General features: G+C 34.4%; 2 protein-coding genes across 2 annotated transcripts; one reads left to right on the top strand and one right to left on the bottom strand.

The window, feature by feature from the left end:
- Positions 1 to 1,010: 1,010 nt before the first annotated feature.
- On the top strand, positions 1,011 to 15,218 carry LOC106882713 (putative E3 ubiquitin-protein ligase UBR7). Its single transcript, XM_014933479.3, has 11 exons — positions 1,011 to 1,171; positions 2,619 to 2,752; positions 3,829 to 3,886; positions 4,860 to 4,955; positions 5,945 to 5,998; positions 7,199 to 7,304; positions 8,294 to 8,481; positions 12,599 to 12,721; positions 13,755 to 13,911; positions 14,346 to 14,407; positions 14,795 to 15,218. Exons 1-11 carry the CDS (start codon positions 1,022 to 1,024, stop codon positions 14,888 to 14,890), a joined length of 1,224 nt encoding a protein of 407 aa, XP_014788965.1. The 5' UTR covers positions 1,011 to 1,021; the 3' UTR covers positions 14,891 to 15,218.
- Positions 15,219 to 18,121: 2,903 nt separating this feature from the next.
- Positions 18,122 to 20,534, bottom strand: LOC106882710 (uncharacterized). Its single transcript, XM_014933473.3, has one exon. The coding sequence runs from the start codon at positions 19,406 to 19,408 to the stop codon at positions 18,269 to 18,271; it is 1,140 nt and encodes a 379-aa protein (XP_014788959.2). The 5' UTR covers positions 19,409 to 20,534; the 3' UTR covers positions 18,122 to 18,268.
- Between the last annotated feature and the right edge of the window lie 1,078 nt (positions 20,535 to 21,612).

The raw sequence follows: 21,612 nt of genomic DNA, 5'->3' as shown, positions 1-21,612 counted from the left end.
CAGAGTAGACTCTGCTAAAAGGGGCACAAAGTACCAGGTGGTAGGATAAAATCAGGTGACAGATTAAATCTGTCACCCAAGTAGACCATGGTGAGATTTGAAATCAGAATGCAAAAGGCTGGAACAAACACTAAGCATCCAATAAATGGTGAAGGTGACCTCGTTAGAATTTGAACTCACAGTGCAGAAAGCTGGACCAAATACCATGGGGCATTCACAGGACACTCTAAAGTTAAAAATATAAATGTTAAATATCACAGTGTTATATTCAGGATAGCGGCCTAACCCACCGGTTGATTTCCTTTTTACTGAATCTTCATTCCTTTATGCCAGGACTGACTGTGCTAGCACGGCACCTTACATACTCATCTTCCTTACTACAGCCGTCCATTTTTTCCCAAATACTCTTTGCGGCAGGCACTTCCTCTCCAGACGGATCTTGCTGGAAAGATGGGCGGCAAAGCAGTTCACCAGCCTCAGTCCAGAAATGAATTGGCCTGTCGCGATCCCTTGCACTCGTGTCTTCCATACCACATCTTTCAGTATGGAAAAAGGTCTGGAAAGACCTCAAGACGAGGAGAAGCTGGGTTTTTATAAGGAGTTGTAGGCTCAAAACTGAGTTGAGAACAGGCTGTCACGCGTGACCTTATTCAGGAGCTTCGATTGGTTATATGCTGCATATTGGCGCGATAGAGTAAGAGACAAATTGCGCTAATACCAACCAATCAGAGTTGTGGACACAATGGGGTCCAAAATGTGGCCAAAGGCCAGCTGTTATCTACTACGTTCGTATGTATGTATATATAATAGAGAGGAGAATTTCACTCGAGTGTACGCTACACATCCTAGCATGGAACATGGGCATTAAAGATAATGATGATGATGATGATGATGACGATGATTTATGTCTACTTTTGTAAAAGACTGCATCACTATGTGTTGCTATAGTAATGAGATCAACCAATGAAAATATATTACGTCACAATTACCTCCCTTGGACTTCATTTGATAACTTTGAAAGATGGCGGAACACGAGAAAGTGTCGCGGGAAAATGTTGATCAAGAAGAAAACATCACTATGGTTGATTTTCTTGCTGAAGAAGAAAAACTAGAAGCCGATGCAAAAGCTGTTTTAGGTGGCAGTGATCCCAAAAATTGCACTTATCCCCAGGTAAGTTTTAAGGCAATAAATATATGCTTATAATAAATAAAATTGCATTCGTTATACCTCGTTTTGTCTTTTTATACAAAAACTTGAAATTACTTTTTTGCATTCTTTTATATAATTCTGTTTACCAATAGTCTTTCTTCGAATTGTAAAATATTAGTAATTGTTTTGAATGTATTTTTGTTTGCATCTTTTCTTTTGTAACCTGTAGGGTAATATGCTAAGTAAATTGTTGCAAAATGTACTAGATCTGCTATGTGTCTTAGTTTACAAATTGTTGATGAAAATAAAAATAACAATTGTTGATTTGGATGATAAGCGATACCTATTTCATTCATTGCTCATGTTCATTCGAAATTATTACAAGTAGAAACGTTCGTAATGTGTTAAATTCTGTTTTATTGAACACGATCCACTTTTATTACATTTGATGTTTTTTTTCCATTTAAAATGTAGAAAACTTTTTTTATTGAAATTTCAAAGCTAATACATCCTGGTAAATACCACCTCTGTTTTTTACTCGGAAAACTTCAAATTTTCAACTCCCTTTGTTACGGAGTCTTAAATTGTATCGAGTATCACCAGCATCAGACATAAAGAATTCGTCTGCTATATATCGAACTGCTTGCTACTGTTTAGCTTTCTTGTATTTTCAATTGGATTTCTGTTTCTGAGAACAAATGTCGGCTTCATATGAAACAATTCCATTAAATATCAACAAATGTAATATTCATAAATTTAACAGCGGCTTCTCCACACAAGGCGGCTGTCATCTTATTTTAGTTATTTATTTATTTGTTTTTGATTTGGACGAAGTGGGTTGTGACCGTTGTCTTCGCAAGTCCGACTAAATAGTGAAATCGACGCAATTCGATTAAATTACTCACTACTATTCAGAAATTCTGTTATTGCTATGTTAATTATAATAAAAGGAAGTCCAGGAATTATTCCAGGTCCTTACTTAGTTAATAAGGTTGTAGTTGCAATGACTGGCTTAGAATATTTAATAATTCATTAATCTACCATTCATTAATTGCTACAATAGCGAAACAAAGGGTATACACTATAGGAAAAGGTAATTCTTCTATACAGGAAATGAAACTAATTGAACAAGCCATAGAAAAGTCAACTTATTGCAATCAATATGATGCTGCTTGTATTGTAGATTGAATGTCTTAGTCTTGAAGATTACCAAAACCTCTAAGTATCAAAGTCATGACAAAGCAAGATATGTAGAAAGGAAGAGGATACAAACTCAACTTATATCATACCAATATGGAGTGTGTTTAAGGATTTCGGGTAGACTGACCTAGAAGTACATTTTTAGGTGTGAGTGACCGTCATATATCAAAGATCTTGTAATATTTTCAAGTAACCCAATGATTAGGCCACTTCAAATATATAAATCTAAAATATTCTGCTTCAGCATCTTTTTATTCTTCATTTTCAGGGTTACCTTTCTCGTCAAGCTCTTTATGCTTGTTCTACATGTACTCCTGATCCAGCCCAGCCTGCAGGAATCTGTCTTGCATGCAGTTATGAATGCCATGAGGGTCACGAACTCTTTGAATTGTATACAAAGAGGTATGTTTCTGTATCCTGTATCTATCAGTGATTTTCTTTTTTTTCAAATATAGATTTTATACTTAAATTTTCTTAATTTAAATGTCATTTATTCTATGAGACTTTTTGTAGTTTTTATCTTTGTGTGTTTGTTAATTTTCAACCAGCATGAGCTTTCAGCATTTAAATTCCATTGTGATTGTAACTATGTAAATCGTCATGACATATTAACTTTGAAAATTTTTTCCCTCTGTTTTTCTTTCTTGTTAAGAAAGGCAGTAAGTATTATAGTTATCAGATCTAACAAATCTTGTAAAATATCTGAATGTTGTAGAATTGTTTAACCCATTGGTACAAAAATACTTTTAAAAAGATATCATTTAAAAATCAAAAAATTGTCTAAATTTATTATATAATTCTATTCAAAGATATGAAGTCATCCTCTTAATTTTAATTTTATTTCTACTACCTTCGTTATAACTCTAATTATAGTTTGAATGCTCCAGTTTGTCATACTGAACTAGACAGAAAATCTTTGAGCATTCCTAATCTTGCAGGTTCATGGGTGCCATGTACACTCTGTAAAGTGGTTGGGGTTAGGAAGGACATCCAGCTGTAGAAACCCTGCCAAAACAGACATGGATCCCAGGCAGCTCTCCAGCTGACCAGCTCCTGTCAAGCTCTCCAACCCATGCAAGCGTGAAAAGCAGACGTTAGATGATGATGATAATTGTGTATCATCTAATCTTTGAAGCTCAAAATTCCAAGTTCTTCCTTCGTTTGATTATATTTGTGTTGTTTGAATTTCAGTTTGAAACTTAGATTAAAATATTTGTGTTTTATTCTTATTATTGCATTCAAAGCATGTTTTCTGTTTCAAAAGTGGAGGCAAGCTGAGTCACTTATCTAGATTTGATTCCTGATGGTAGCTGTTTCACTTCACTTATATTATTATTGTATTTGGGAAAGACACAAAACTACTAGTTTTCTCACCATTCAATTACATTCTCAACATTGATGTTAATATTACTTATTTTTCAGTTGAAGATAGATATTTTATTACAATTTAATATTATTTGTTTTTTCTTTTGTTCCAGAAATTTTAAATGTGATTGTGGCAATAAAAAGTTTCCAAATCGCTGTAAACTGTTTAGTGTAAGTTGAGTATTCCAACTATTTTGTAATGTTTATTATCTTAAAATTTTACATATACCTGTAATTTTAAATCACTGATGAGAATAAAAATAGAAATGACTTCATTTGAAAATTGAAATGTTTAGGGTTATTACATCTTTATATTTATATTCTAGCATAGATGGTTTTTGTAAATTTGAATATTTGCATTTGTTTGAGCGATGGATTTCATCATTGGATATGTTTTTTTTTTTTTGCTGCTGTCCTCAATGGTGAAAAAGTAGAATCCAGATATTATCAGACAAATGAATTGAGGATAATGAAGTTATTTGCCTTGTCCAAAGAAACAATGGCTGCAGTATTCTAACCTCTTAGCCATTTATGTCTTGGTTTATATTATTTGATAATTTTTGAAAAGGAAAGAATGCCATTTTATGCATTAAAGTGATCAGTTCTTACTCTGTAGTTGTTAAATTATCATATAGTTTTGCTGAGAACAGCTGTTAGAGTAAAGCATTTTGCTTTTTCTAACAAAGGTAGTCTGTAGTACCTTCTGTATTGTTATTCATTTCTTCTACTTAAAACCAACCTTATTAAATATTGTATTTAGTAACTAACAGAATACTAATGTTACTAATGCAGAATTCAGATATTTTAAATACTTTTGTTTTTATTGTCAATTAGTAGAGTTTGTCTTTTTAAATTTTACTGATGTAATTATTCATTTCTACAGTATTCATACTGTTTTCTTTGGATATTACAGTTTACAGTAAATGATAGTTAAATGTTAATCATCTTGTAGGTATTAATTATATTTTCCACTTGTTTTGATATAGTAGGAATTAGAGAATTTGTTTTAAATTTAAATTTCATTGTTTCAGATTCCAGGTTATTTGGATGTAGATGGATATGTAGACCTTATTTCAACAATTTACTCCGTAAAGTTTTTCTTCTCTTCAATAGTTTTCACATTTTTATATTTTCTTTTATATAGGAAAAATCTGATTATAATGAACTTAATCAATACAGCCAAAATTTTGTTGGTAAATATTGTACTTGTAAGAGGCCTTATCCTGACCCTGAGGACGATGTAAGTCAATTCTGTTTAATAATGTTAAATTGATATGTTAGTTAGGATGCACATAAAAAATACAGGAAATGGATAAACAATATAACTGGTCTTTCACTAATGCAATTCTTAGACTCTGGAGTACTGAGTAACACTTGTCCATTAGAAAATGATTGATGCAATTAGGATCATTATCGTCATCATTTTTGCATACAGTGTCTTGTTACTCACTGTAGTCCTTCATTATCTGGCACACAACAACTTGGCTAACACTATTGTACATATCGTTTTTGGCATGGCCTTCTATGGCTAGATGCTCTTAACTATCAACAACCCCTTTGTCAATGTAGACTGAGTGCATTGTATTGTGTTGTAAGCACTAGAGAGGTTGTTTGCAACAAAAGTATAAGTTCCTCTCCACTTCATATTGTTTCTATTGGTTCCTTCCTTTTTGATATGGTTTCTACAGCTGGATGCCCTTCCTAACTCAAACCATTGTACAATGTAGATTGAGATTTTATTGTACCATCTGTGTGCAAAATAAATGTGAAAAATTAAGAAAAAGTATTGGCTGTGTACAGTAGATAGGTATGAAAAATTTAGAAAGAAAAATCTGTTTATGTACAATTTTGAAGTGGAATTATTAAGGGAAGACCTTGAAACTTTGTGGAAGATAGGGAGAGTTTATTTCAAGTAGATTCAATCTTGTTAATGAAACAATAGTAATTGAAATAACTAGATAATAAAGGATTTGTAGAAAAACTTGCTTCACAACACTGAGTATACATGTGTGTTGGTTGTGATCCATAATAATGACAGTTATTTATCTGTACAGATATTTATATTTCTTATTTTTGGCCTGTGGAATGATATAATAATGCTGATAGAGGGAGGTAATAAGATAGCGACTAGAATAAACCAAGGGGAAGAGAAAGTAGGAAGTGTGTATGTTTCTTAAGTCATTATTTTCATATTGTGAATATTGTCTAAATATCACTATTTTATTTCAGGTTGATGATGAGATGTTCCAATGTGTTATCTGTGAAGATTGGTACCATCAGAGAGTAAGATGACCTCTTTTTTTTTCTTTTGTGTGTGTGTTAGGCCTTAAAGGAAAAGCAGGTGTTCAATTAGAACTTGGAAATTTTAATAATTGATTCAGTAGAATGTTTTACTAACACATTTGATCCATTCATTATTTTATATGTGAGATTTGGGGGTTAAGACTTCAAATTTAGGTGTGATCAAATTCAGTTCCTTTTTTTCTAAAAGTATTATTGCTGTTTTTATTGTAAGACCAGGTTTATTTAGTAAATTTAATCACATCATCAAATATTGATGAGTGTTGCTTTCTCTCTCTCTATCTCTCTTAAAATATTCTTACCAAAGACCAAACGCTTCCAACTAGAGTTCTTAAACCATGTGTCAAACATTTTTTTATATAAATACCTGTGTTGATTCTTGAACCAGTTTAACCAGAATATTTTATATGGCTTGACATGCACTTAAGTATCAGTTAGATAAAATTAGGAGGCATCATAAAGGCTTTCTTTTAAGATTACTATCTTTCTATATTATGGGGAAATTTATATTTCTTTAATGATTTGGAATTATAATTCATTACCTATTAACACTCATTATCTAGCTGTTAGTTTATCCCAGTGCACCACATACTGAACCTTTTCGAATCTGATTGCATTCAGTCCGGTTCAGTGTGGCACTACTAATTGAGTGAAGCATAGTGCTTCATCATCATCATCATCATTTAACATCCGCTTTCCATGCTAGCATGGGTTGGACGGTTTGACTATCTGATTTCTTTTTAATTTTCAATATCATCTTTCTTCTATCTTCTCTTTTAAAACTGATAGTTCTCTCTATCAACAAGCCAACAAGTGAAAATAAATGTAAATCAGTTTTTAAAGTATAGTATAATTATTGGAATTTGAGGGGGCTACTTGTAATCTGCATTATCTGAATATTTTTAACTTAAGGCATGGAGGTTTTCTCTGATATATAATCTTGAAGTTATAAATTTAAGCTTAAGTTTCAGTGTAAGATCTTTTTAATTTTACCTTAGACCCAAGTTTAAGAGCATGTGATGAGGAATCAAGTTAAAGTATTTTAGTCTCCTGAAACTCTTCTAAGGCCCATTATATCCACTTCACAGCAAAACTATGTTTATGTTCACATAGTACATTGTATTATGCTTTGTGTTTTATTTATGACATTTTTATTATTTGTTTTTCTACTAAATTTTCTAGCATTTGAATGCTGATTTTCCTGAACATGATGATAGTGTAGAGGTTGTATGTAGTAGCTGCATGAAAAAGTGTCCCTTTCTCTGGGCATACCAAGCTGCTAATACAGGTAAGTTACCTAAGCTTTTCAATACTTTAGAAAAGACTATACTATTTAAAAAAATCTATGTATACTAACTGTTGTTGAATTATTCTGTTATATTGAATAATAAACAGTATATAATTGTTCCTGATCCATAACATTGACATTTTGGCTTGTAAAAATGGACATTTTTGTTTTTTGAAAACTTTTAACAACTCACAACTTTTTTATTAAATATTTTCTATAGCTTATTTTCTAATCACACATATGATAATTTTATAATATAAGATTGTCATATGTGTGATTAGAAAATATATAATCTTTGATAATTATATCATACCAGACTACTTCTATTTTATCCTTCATTTTGAAGATGAGAAAAAGAAACATCTAGGAAACCCCTTAATTATGGTGCTTAATTTCTTCCCCCAAATTGTCTCTTTCCATTTTTTTTTTGTCCCAGTCCTTTCTCTCCAGAACATTGATTCTGCCCATAATTTTTCCAGATTCACTTAACTGCATCAATGTGAGGGGAGGTTGTAGAAATCATAGGTATTGCCTCTCCTTCTTGGCTATTAGGTCTTATTCAGATGTGGATATCAATTAATTGCAACACTGGAATGGTTTCCTGAATACATACCATGGAAACCTAATATTTTGACATCAGGATTGCTTTAGCTTCATGGGTGTAGCCCAAAAGAGTACAGAGTGCAACATTTGACATGAGAATGGTTACAGAAGTTGACAAAACGACAAATTTAATTGTCTTAGTGGTTCTACTCTTTGCAGTATATATGTCATCTTACACAAACATGTAACAGAAATCTCAGATTACTGTGGGAATAATTTTTTTTTTTGTAAACTACTAAAATGTTACCTTTGCTAGTTTTTAGTCAGATATTTCCCCCCTTAATATAGACACAGTCCTATCATGAAAAACTTTATTCAATTGGTTTTTTTAAATGCTAAAAGCCTTGTATATCACAGTATAACTTTTGTAATAAATTATTTTGTAGCTGTAAAGATAGAAAAATGCAATGAAAATGTTGATGTAGATGTGGAATCTCACAAAAACAAACTTCAGTCAGATGGTTGTGCTGACACTAAACAGACAAAAGACTCTGAAGAAAAGAAATCAACACAGTCTGGTGAGTCTTTTCAGAAGAAGAATGAAGATGGTAATCCTTCTGATGGAGATAACTTGGTGAGTTACTTAACATTAAAATTTTCTTTTGTGATGCCCATATTTTCAGGTGTTATTTGCTGAATCAGGAATTTAGAAAAAAATACCTGGAATATTATGTTATTGAAAATTTCTTGTAAAAGTGGAAATAACTTAATCATTTACATGTGTAATTAAAGCATAAATAACTCATAAAGAAACATTTTTTGTGATATTAGCCATGTATTTCAGGGGTTTCATTAATATTGAACAGGTTGGCAGAATTGGCTTTTAATGAGAGGATATAACTGCTTTTAAATTATGTTAAAATACAGAAAAGAAAATGAAAAACAAATCATAGATAGTTACTATAATGAGTGTTATATCATATCAATGTTATGATATAAATAGGTTCAATAATATGTGCAAGCATACCTGACTGTATAGTAAGATGATTGCTTCCCAACTTCCCTGAGTTCAGTCCCTCTGAGCAAGTATCTTCTACTATAGCCATGGGTTGACCAAAGCCTTGTAAGTGGATTTGGTAGTATATATATATGTGTATTGGGCCTCACCGAGGCAATGACTACTGACCGAGACCTTTGGAAATGTGCTGTGCGTGAGAAGACCCGGCAAGCCAAGTGAGATCGTTGCCAGTGCCCCTGGACTGGCTCTTGTGTGGGTGGCACGTAAGATGTACCATCCTGAGCGTGACCGTTGCCAGTACCGCCTGACTGGCTTTGTAGGGTTTTCGAGCGAGATCGTTGCCAGTGCATAAAAGACACCATTTCGAGCGTGGCCGTTTTCGTGCGGGTGACACGTAAAAGCACCCACTACACTCTCTGAGTGGTTGGCGTTAGGAAGGGCATCCAGCTGTAGAAACTCTGCCAAATTAGATTGGAGCCTGGTGTAGCCATCCGGTTGCACCAGTCCTTAGTCAAATCGTCCAACCCATGCTAGCATGGAAAGTGGACGTTAAACGATGATGATGATGATGATGTGTTTGTGTCTCCTTGCCTTGATTTCATGTTATAGTTGTAAATCAATGTCACCATCATGCAAGTTGTGCCCTTCATTTCCAATCTTCCATGGAAACATATCTGGTTATGGAGAAATATTATCTAACTTGGAAACAGGTGAGGATTAGCAACAGTGAGAGATCTTGCTGTAGAAAATGTGCCTCCACAAATTCCATCCAACTTATGCAAGCATGGAAAAGTAGATATTAAACAATGATAATGAAACCTCATAACTGAATTATTTAGAAATCTCAACTTTGTTAATAGCCAGATTATTCATTTATTGACACTAGAAATAAGTTCACAATCTATGAAGGTGCCCTTCTTTTGGTTGAAGGGATGACAGTTTGTATCCTGTCTTTAGTACTGCAGTGTCTATGGTCAAGATACTTAATTCTTAATGACTCATACCACAAAGCTGCAGATTGTTACCATAGGTAGTCAGATCACAACAGTAAAGAATAAGAGCACTATATAATTTATCAACTACTTTAAAGCTTTCAGCATTTAAATTTTCCTGTGGATTCTGATCCCCATCCCTTGTGAGTATACCCAGTACTTTGCCATCATCTCGCTGTCTCCCACTCTCTCTCTCTTTCTGTTCTTCTGCTCAGTTTGGGTAACCATGTGTCTCCTTTGCGGCAGCACACCTGTTTTTGTCTGGATTCCTGATTTCTCTCTCCAGCTGGGTAACCTTGTACCTCCTCTACAGCAAGACACCTGTTTCTGTCTCTGTCTCACTATAACTTTTCATCATCTGAGACAAGATCATCTCCTCCAATGGCCCCCTCCCTTCTCTAAAGATTTTTTTTTTGTGCAAGGTATATATATATGTACCTTGGTCACCTAGGTAACCGAAGCTATCAACTACTTATAGTTTTTCTGCTTGGCATGTGATGGAATCCGTTTACTGTAAATCTTCAGTGTTTATTACCCCTGTGCACACAAAAACTATCTTCCCATTTAGCCTTCCTTTGATATTGCTACACCTCTTATGTGTCCATAACTTACACTGGGTACATCTTATAGAGTTTCTACCTATGCCTTTTCTACAGATCAAGCAGGGCCATCTACCTGAAGAGATTTGTAATTTGTCTGCCTTCCTACTTCCTTCGATTCTAGACCTTGCTTCCACACTTGAAACTTCTAGTTCTGGTAGTGACTCAGCTATTATAGCAAGGTCATCAGAAGCTCCCAGGGGCAGCCTGTCTTGAATTCCTCTGTTATTGCCTGGAGGACTATGATGAACAAGATGGGGCTGAGGACTGATCCTTGGTGAACCCCCACTTCTGTTCAGAGTTCTTCACTAGTTGCCAACCCTCACCTTACTGACAGCATCCCTGTACATTGCTTGAACAGCTCTCACCAATCACTCATCTATCCCTAGTTTTTGCATTGATCACCAGATAAGGGTTCGGGTGACCCTGTCAAAGACTTCCTCCATGTCAACAAAAGGCAAGTACAGAGGTTTATCTTTGGCTAGGAATTTCTCCTGCAGCTGTCTTAGCAGAAATATAGCATCAGTGGTGCTTCCTGGCACAAACCCAAACTGCATCTCATCTAAACTAACTCTCTCCCTAATTAGTTGGGCTGTGACCCTCTCTATGACTTTCATCACCTGATCAAACAGTTTGATTCCTCTACTTATTCCTGTCTAGTGCATCACCTTTACATTTGTAGCAGTTGACTATGGTGCTGCTACACCAGTCATTGGGTATGACTCTTTCATGTATCACCTGGTTAACAATACAGGTGACTAGGCTATAGCCGACATTGCCAGATATTTTCAGCGTCTCAGCAGTGATTCATGATGGGCTGGGGGCTTTCCCTGTCTTCATACCCTTAATTGCTTTATCTACCAATGTACTGTCAATTTGAATAGGTAGTCCCTCTGTTGAGTTGATACGTGACAAGCTCTCCTTCTCCCATTCATTCTCTTCATTTAGCAACCGTTCATAGTTGTATTTCCAAGTCTCTCTCTTTGCAGCATCATTAAATGCAAGTGAGCCGTCATACATGCAGACACATTTCTCTCCTATGACATCATGATTTTCCTTCATACACTGTCTTGCAATTCGAAATACTTCAAGTTTCTGGTTCTCATGACGCAGAACACTGTGGCAAATTTGTTCTTATTTGCTTCTCTTCTGGCTAAGTAAACCTGTCTCCTAGCTTCCCTTCTGGTGATCTGATACAGTTCCCCGCTACCACCACACTTCCAGTCCTTCCATGCCCGTTTCTTTTCCCTAATGGCCCTGTCAACAACATTGTTCCACACCATGTTACCTTAGGTCAGAGGGGACTTTGCACCATCCCCAGATCTGGTCAGTAGCCCTCAACAGGTTGTCCTGTAGGAACCACCAGTTGTCCTCTACATTATGTGATGCTATATCCTCCTCTTTTTCATCAAAAGTTTAAAGTAATACATTTCTAAATTTCTATCCATTCAGAGGATCCTTAAGCTTCCAGACCCTTCTTTTCCATGCTGGTTGTCTTCAAGTAATATGTCTTTAAATCTCTGTCCATTCAGAGGATCCCTAATCTTCCAGACTCTTCTTTTCCATGCTGGTTGTCTTCTGAGCAGCCATTTAGCCCTGATCCTGAAATTGCTAACTACTAACCTATGTTGTGGGGTGCATTCTTCACCTGGGAAAGTTTGGGCATTTATAAATAGCCATCTTTCCTGACTACATTCTTGTTTCCTGGCGAGAATGTAGTCAATCTGACTAGTGTACCCACTAGACTGGTAGGTGAAAGGTGACTGGCAGGTTTCTTGAAGTTAGTATTGCAGACCATAAGGTTATTTGAAGTATTTGAAGTTAGTATTGCAGACCATAAGGTCATAAGGTCTCTGAAGCTTTTGTTCTAGACAAATGACTACTCTTAAGTCAGCTGTCAATCATGTACATCTTACTGACGTAACTGTCTCTTGTTAATATCAGCCAATGTACTTTTGATGCCCATTTATTTTTTCTCATATTTGTCAGATTCCGCAGCAGTTGCTGAAATTCCTTTTTGTTGTTTGCTTTTTATATTCGTTATAGCATAAAATAAGTTTACATGACATGAAAGAGTTAAATAATATGAAGCTTTAAAATATCTTAATTTTCATTTAATTTCATTCAATTTTTTCTAATAAGAATCCTGTTGAGGAAAAATGTGTGTACAGACAACTACAAAATGATGATGTTATCTTAAAAGAGCAGTCAACATATTGGAAAGAAGGCTGGCGTTCTTATCTGTGTTCATGTTCAAAATGCCTGGTATGTAATTTATAAAGTATTATGTTTAAAGCAATATCATTCATTATGTAGACTGAATATTATTTAATGAAAGATGCGGCTATATACCCCACTCCCAATAACTACCTTATTGCAAGTGACTAAAACATTAGTGTTAGAACATGTACATTTTTGAATAAATTTTTTATCAGATGTTCCAGTTGAATATTGGTGTGAACATGGAAGCATGGGGCACTTTTCTTACTTTAGTCACCTGTTGCTGTTGAATACTTATCCTCTACAAACAAGGCTGGGTTCTGCTAAAATAAACTTAAAATCATTAACTATTTAATCCAAATTTTCTATCACTGCGAAAAGATTAAATGTTAAATTTTTACTGAAGAAATATATTTACTTTATTTAAACAGATTTTCTTGCAAAAAGAAATGAAAGAATGGTTCTTTCTTTTCATGACATAACAGTTAATATATTAGTGATGAGACATACAGGAATACACAAATGTAACCATATATATATATATATATATATATATATATATATATATATATATATATATATATATATATTGATAGGTGATTATATAATGAAGGCACATGGCTCATGGTTAGAGTGTTGGGTTCACTATCATGAGGTAGTGAGTTCAATTCCCAGACTGGGCTGTGTGTTGTGCTCTTGAGCAAGACACTTTATTTCACATTGCTCCAGTTGACTCAGCTGTAGAAATGAGTTGTAATGTCATTGGTGCCGAGTTGTATTGGCCTTTGTATTGTCTTTCCCTTGGATACCATTGGTGATGTGGAGAGGGGGAGGCTAGTATGGATGGACAACTGCTGGTCTTCCATAAACAACCTTGCCCATACTTGTGTCTCAGAGAGTAATTTTCTAGGTGCAGTCCCATGGTCATTCATGACGGAAGAGGGTCTTTACCTTGATTATCTTACAGAAGCATATATATGAATAACTAAAGTTTTCATAGTACCAGCTGACAGATTTTTTTTACTGTTCATATTTATCGAGTTATGTCATTGTTTCTTCCTTTTATTTTAATTATCAGGAGATGTATAAGAGCCACAAGGTCGCTTTCTTGTTAGATGAGAAGGATCCTATTAGTGTTTACGAAGAACAAGGACAACAGTTTAACTCTAATGCTCCAACTGGAATGGAAGCCCTCTCTAAAATGAACAGAGTCCAACAGATGGAAGTGATCCATGGTAAGAATTTAATGATGATTAATGAAGAATGTTTATGATTCAGTTTAAATTCAGAATCTGTATTTATTTGTGTGATAACTGAATGTAGGATGTGTTATTTTTATTTCATCAGTATGGATTGTTGACCTTAATAATCTATCACTAGATTTAACTTACAGCTCAACATTTGAGTGGTTTATGATAAGAGAAGTATGCATTTGTGAAAGCTATTTGCCTAAGAAATATGTAGCAGTATAAGGATAGGAATTTGATATACAATAAAAAATTAAAATTGTTAGAAGTGGAAGTTTTTTTAGACAATACTGTTTTTTGAATTTAGATTCAATTTCTAGCAATTAAGGTTATGAACTACCTACTACATGTCTTTGTTTATAATGGAACCTTAAAATAATGCTTTATTTGTAAAAAGAAGGTTTTTTTTTTTTTTATTAAAGGATATAATGACCTAAAATCTGAACTGACAGACTACCTAAAGAAATTTGCCGATTCCAAAAAGGTAAGATTAGATACTTGTTAGAATTTATAAATTTCATTGCCCATTATTTATACATGAATATTTAAGGACCTGATCAAATCTATTATTTGGATGTACATGCTTTTAAACTTAGTTTTTTTTTTTTTTTAACATTATTTACTATAAATATCTTATGACCTACAAAATTACTGAATTGCCACTAAAGATTAAAGGGAGATGTGATTTTGTAGTCAAGAGATAAGGTTTAATAGCTGAGTTAGTGTTAACTTATTGAATGTAGGGAACATAAAAAGCTAATGAGAAATAATTGCAGTTAGAAAGTAAGCTATCATCATTTGTCACTACTCTCCCTAACTTCACTTGTTTTCACTTATAAACATAGACTTTTTAAATATTTTTATTTTTTAGGTTGTAAGAGAAGAAGATATCAGAGAATTCTTCACAGGTTTAGAAGCTAGAAAACGTCAGAGGACCAATACTATCCCTTCCCATTTCTGCAAATAAATTTCTAGCACCCATTCTCAGATCCAGAATACCAACATCTTGTAATATCACATAAATTTTTGAAATAATCAGTCATTTCTTCCAAAACTTAATTGTTTTTCTTATCTTAATTGTTTTTCTTACCTGCTCCATTGCAATTTTTTGAAAGAGGTTATTTCATTTTAATTTTTTTATTTCTTGTTCTTTTCCATTCATAAAGTTAAATGAAAATAAAAGCCAAATTTGGTATTTCATCTTTGATTTCAAAGTTGTCTGTAAAATGTGAAGGGATTAATTTTGATGATATTGAGTTCATACTAAACGAAATAAAAATGCAATCTAAAACCTGTATATATCTTCACTAAATGTCTAATATTAATAGATAGCTCTGACTTTTCACCAGAGATATATTTCTGTAAGAGTTCTTTTAATGTCTAATAATGTTATCTTGATTTTGTATGTGTGTGTAAAATATTAACAGTACACACTAGTGTAGCTGGGGGTGGTGGTGGTGGTAGGGGCAGCACTTTTCATCCTGTTGTAGGCGATTGCTGTAGACAATATGTTTTTTGTGGGGTCCAGGGGTGGCACACGTACTAGCTACACTAGTAACAGTACATTCTTTTCTTTTACTTTGTTACTGGTTTCAGTCAAGGGACTGTCGTCATATTGGGGCAACACCTTCAAGGATTTTAGTAAAAGTGGTCCAATTACCTGTATGCCAATCTGGATATATTTTATTGATTGGTTAAGTTACCATTTTAACACATGCATGCAAACGTACATCATTGTCATCATTAGTTTTTATGTCTGCTTTAAACACACTGGCATTGGTTCATCAAGCTTATTGAGACAATACTTTACAGGTGGAGGTCCTTACTCGCCTGCTTTTTCTTATATCTCAAGTATGGTATTTGTATCCTATTGTCACCCAAACAGTGTCAAGGCAAAAACATAAATCTGTGAAAGTATACACTTTTACACACACCAGTACATTTCACATTTGTTTTTCCTTGTTAGTATGGGTTGGATGGGATCTTATTCATCATCATCGTCGTTTAACGTCCGCTTTCCATGCTAGCATGGGTTGGACGATTTGACTGAGGACTGGTGAAACCAGATGGCTACACCAGGCTCCCATCTGATTTGGCAGAGTTTCTACAGCTGGATGCCCTTCCTAACGCCAACTACTCCGAGAGTGTAGTAGGTGCTTTTACGTGTCGCCCGCACGAAGGCCAGTCAGGCGGTACTGGCAACGGCCACGCTCAAAATGGTGTATTTTACGTGCCACCTGCACAGGAGCCAGTTTGGTGGCACTGGCAACAATCTCGCTCGAATGTCTTTACATGTGCCAGGAAGGCGATGCTGGGCACCGGTCCCATTGACGGTTTCGCTTTCGCTTGCCCCAATAAGTCTTCGCAAGCCGAGTTTCATTTCCAATGAAGGAGACGACGTTGGCATGGGTGCCAAGGATTTTCATATCTCTTTCTGTTGCCAACTCTTAGTTTGCAAGTAAGATATTTTTCATTCTACAGATCTTCAAAAGAGCAGTGCAATTGTCACAAGAAATGTAAACACACTTCATAACACCACTGATGGTAAGCAAAGCTGTAGCATGTCAGTATTCATATACATACAAAGGGTTTATTACAGTTTCATCATCATCACCATCATTTTAACAATCACTTAACTTTACTTGTATTGGCCAGAGAAATCATTAAAGCAGATTTTCTGTGGTTGAATCTCCTTTCCGTTGCCAACCCTCACCTGTTTTCAAGCTAAGTAATATCTCCTCATAGTTGTAATAGTGGAAACAAATGATGCTACCCATAGGATAGTGATGTTTGTTTACAATTATGAGGGGGTGCTGAAAAGTTCCTAGCTGTAAGGGTATCGTGAAAGGCCTGGTTGGAGTTCTTTTATAGGGCTTAGAAAAACTGACAGACTTCAGCAATAAGTGTGTGTATCTGAGAGGGAAGTATGTTGAATAAAATCATAACTAACTGATCCTCCTGTATATTCTTTTACTCAAAACCTGGAACTTTTCAGCACCCCCTTGTATTGCATGTTGTCAAGACAAGGAGAGACACATGTAATGGGCTTTTTTTGGTGTCCCTCTACTAAATTCATTCACAAGGCATCGGTTGGGCCAGAGCTATAGAAGACACTTGCCCAATATGGTTGTGAAGTGACTTGATCACACAACAAGCTTCTGTACAGTTTCTTTTTACAGAGTTTCTCTCAAGGCTGAGGATGTATGTCATAAAAAAGAGAAACTTGTAATTCTTATACTGTCAACTTTAACTACAACACCATGTAAACTACCTTTTATGTCACTGATGACCAAAGATTCAATTACTAACAGGCTTCAACCACTAACTTACGGATGTGCTGTTTTTTTGCTTCTATCACACTACAACAGCTTTTGTTCCTATGAACTAGCTTCCTGCATACTTTCTCTCTCTCTCTCCATTTAGACCCACTTATCTTTCCTTTTATTTATTGTGTTCCAGACCCTCTACTATAATCTCTACCCAAACTTTCCTTCCTGTACCAGTGGCCTTCTGGAAATTCTTTCCCCTCATCTTTTTCTAAATACACTCCCAACAAATGTTTATATTGGTAAAATTGATGTTCAATCACGGAGTACTTGCAGAAGACTTGGTCACTATCTTCCCTCTTCTGATTATTGTATTAAAATAATATAATACTTTAATTATATATTATATTTGTTAAAACTTCTAAAATTCAATACAATGCAAATTGGATATAAAAGAGTGAAAAGAAAGAGGCTTACACCTTATACTTTGATTTTTTTTTTTTTTTTTTTGTGGTTAAAATTATACCCCCATTATTGATACAGGGATTTTAACCCCACAAATATAAGGGAATATGTAAATTGTTCTTTTGACTTCTATATTCCAATGTTTCATTCATACTACACTAATTGGTTAATAACAATCAAGTAGCAGACTCTATTGGCTATGTGATGTTGATCCAGCCACTTCGCATGATAGTGGGGAAACTAAAGTATTTGCCTCATTCTTCCATCACCAATTTCTCAGTATACTGCACTTAACATGTTGGTATATATAAAATTATTACACCAAACATTTAACTTTCAACAACTAAACTAAGAAACAGTATGATTCATCAACAAATAGTTAACACTATGGAATTGATATCCCATTGGTATATATGCACAGACACTGGAATTGATATTCCATTAGTATATAAGCACAAACACATTGAGAAATGAATCCAGAGTTGTTTTAATCAAATTCGAGGAAAAAGATAAAAATGTTACTGATTCAGTTTACCCAATTCTTTACTGACATCTCTCAAATGAATTTGCATAAGCCATTCCTAGTTTAAAATCAAATTTTATTTGCCTTTTTTTCAATTGTCTAAATTGATATGGACTGTGCTTTCTAGTAGTTCATGGCATTTCACTAGACTTAGCTGCCATTGGCTGAGGCAGTTTTGTTGCATTTCAGTGAACCAATTACTGGCTAATGCAGTGGCAACTAGAACATGTACTGCATTATCATAAAGGTGTGAACTAATTGTGAAATTATCGTAAAATTTCTGGATTGCTCGAAACACTCTGCGACTGTCAATGTATGTTGGTTTGTTAAGCAAATAACGGAAAATGTATGCTGCCATCTTAGTAGCTGGAATACTTGGTGGTGTTGAGTATGAATGAGTTCTATTACCATCTTTATTGATAGAATGTTCAAACCAGTATAATCCTGAGCAATTAGATTTGCTACTGTTATCACTTGATGATTCCTGATGAGAAGTTAGTGTATTATCTATGAATGACTTCGGTCTTTTCTTGTTGACTCTTTTTACTTTGCTGTAGTGTTTTGAGCCTTGCACAATGTCATTAGCATCTGGCAAGTCTGTTTCGAAGATGTTCATTTGTTCTTGCATTATTTTAAGAAGTTGAGAAAACTCCACTGATGTGTTTTCATCTGTTATTGGTACTTTTGATGGTGTGTATTCTTGTCTCTCATAAGAATTGTCACTATCTTCAATCAAAGCTGCCAAACTTTGGCACTTGATTTGGTGCCCAGCAAGATTTACCATGCGTACTGTTGTTCCACAGCTTGCACATTTGACAGGAGAATGTGGGCATTTTGACTCATGGTTTTCAAGTTGTTCTAATTTAGTCATTACATAACATCCATTTTTTCTAAATGGACAGAACATGTAGTAACCATTAATAAGGTTTCGTAAAGCAATTTCAGGCTTAGCCTCATTTGGATGCACTGGCTTGCGGCATTCTGGACATGAAGCTGTTATAGGTGATAGACAAGTTGAGGGAAAGGACCTTGGTCGCCTATATTGTAGCTGTAATAACTGTGGTGGTGGTGGTTCTTGCGTTAAAGATGTTTGCAACCAAGTTTCCAGGCATATCAAACAAAAACTATGTCCACATGGCGTGAGTACAGGATTCTCAAACACTGATCCACATATACTGCACACTAAATTGATATCAATTGTTTCTACAAATTGGTGGATGTCGTACCCCATTTATTAACTTCACAATAAATAATCTTTGTTATTCAGTTATAATTACTTTACCCGACAGTTTTCTTTCAGTCTTTAAATGTTTTATATTTATTTGTGTATATCCGCTGTTAGCGTTGTAAACATTATTGCAAGCTGTTTCATGTTTTACAAAGTTCCATTGAAAATATATATATTTAATAAAATGTTTAATTGGTGAAATATACCATCTGTCACCAATAAAATTTAATTTTCCGATAATATCAATACATACGGTTTTTACAAGTTATCATGTATCGTTGAAATGCAATTGTCACGGATAAAGTACATAACATCTAACTGTATAGGTAATGTCCAAGAAAGCAATAATACCAGAATGTTACTGAATATATAATGAGATAAAACTTAACGTGTTACCTTTTGAGATCGAAATCCGAAGAGTAATTTCTTTCTTACACTTTAAGTTAACTTAAATCCTCGTAATTGAACACAAGAGTTGAAAATTAGTTCCCATGCGTAACTTGATGTAAAATGCTTGAAATTCTGCAAATTTAGCGGATGGTAATTAACACCGATGAAACTAATTATGGAATTCTATTAGTTAAATAATTATGACCAGCGGTATATACCAAATATTCGACAGCCTAAGCGATACAGGTGATATATATTATATATCCTCTTACATCATTTAGCTTAAAGTAAAAGATAATTCCGTTAGTTACTTTGCGTACTTAAAAAGAAAAAAAATGTGATGCTCTTATTTGTCGAATACCTGAATGTTACCGTGTTTGTGTTGCATCTGTATGTTGGTATATAGAATCTGCTAAATCGAGAAAAAAAAATGTGAGTGACTAAACAGGAAGATTATGCCCTTTTCTCTCTAAGTTTGCAGCAATAGAGAATAAGAGCGACGGAATCCCTAATTCGGAGAAGTATCACCGTTATATATATATATATACGTAATCTCAAACTTTCGCGAGTGTTTTGTGTAACATTTTTGTTTACACCCCTTTCCCTTACGGGTAGTTTCTCTGATGCTTTGAAAATATTCAGGGGTGTTCCTTGCTAACGCTAACATACCATCTGTTGTAGATACACAGTATTCGCACATGTAGCATACACTGCTTGTTCATCAAATACAAAACTTGACAAAAATATCTCAGGTTCGTAGACAAACGTTACGTGCTTAATTAGGTGAGTGTGTGTACACACATACAATATATATGTAAATATACATGGATCTTATGTGGTTTATATCAATATACCAAATAGTAAGTGAATTGGAGAAAGCCAAAACAGAAAATTTCTCTCTCTCTCTCTCTCTATATATATATATACATATATATATAATACAAATAATATGTGAGTATATGCATATATACGTACATGTATGTACATACCTACATATACATGTATATATAGATGCATATCTGGGTACAGGACGTTGCAAAAAAAAAACGTGGACAAAATGATAAACAGAGTACAGAAAACACAGGCCACATTGAGAACATTTCCTTCATCACCTGCCACCATTCTAAAACTAAGTGTTTCGAAAATGTATATATACATATATATATATGTATACATACATATATACATAAATATATATATATATATACATATATATATATATGTATACATACATATATACATAAATATATATATACATATATACATACATATATACATAAATATATACATATATATACATACATATATGCATACATATATATACTCACTTTACTCTTTTACTTGTTTCAGTCATTTGACTGCGGCCATGCTGGAGCACCACCTTTAGTTGAGCAAATCGACCCCAGGACTTATTCTTTGTAAGCCTAGTACTTATTCTATCGGTCTCTTTTGCCGAACTGCTAAGTTACAGGGACATAAACACACCATCATCGGTTGTCAAGCGATATTGGGGGGGGGACAAACACAGACACTCACACATATACATACATACATATATATATATATATATATATATATATATATATATATATATATATATATATATACGACAGATTTCTTTCAGTTTCCGTCTACCAAATCCACTCACAAGGCTTTGGTCAGCCCGAGGCCATAGTAGAAGACACTTGCCCAAGGTCCCATGCAGTGGGAATGAACCCAGAACCATGTGGTTGGTAAGCAAGCTACTTACCACACAGCCACTCATGCGCATATCTATATGTATATATGATGGCTGCTCCCTTGTTATCGAGTATTCT

This window comes from Octopus bimaculoides, chromosome 5 (genome assembly GCF_046866305.1).
Source record: "Octopus bimaculoides isolate indiv1 chromosome 5, ASM4686630v1, whole genome shotgun sequence".
Classification (NCBI taxonomy): Eukaryota; Metazoa; Mollusca; class Cephalopoda; order Octopoda; family Octopodidae; genus Octopus; species Octopus bimaculoides.
The sequence above is the reverse complement of the archived record's forward strand: the minus strand, read 5'-3'. Positions and strand labels throughout refer to the sequence as shown.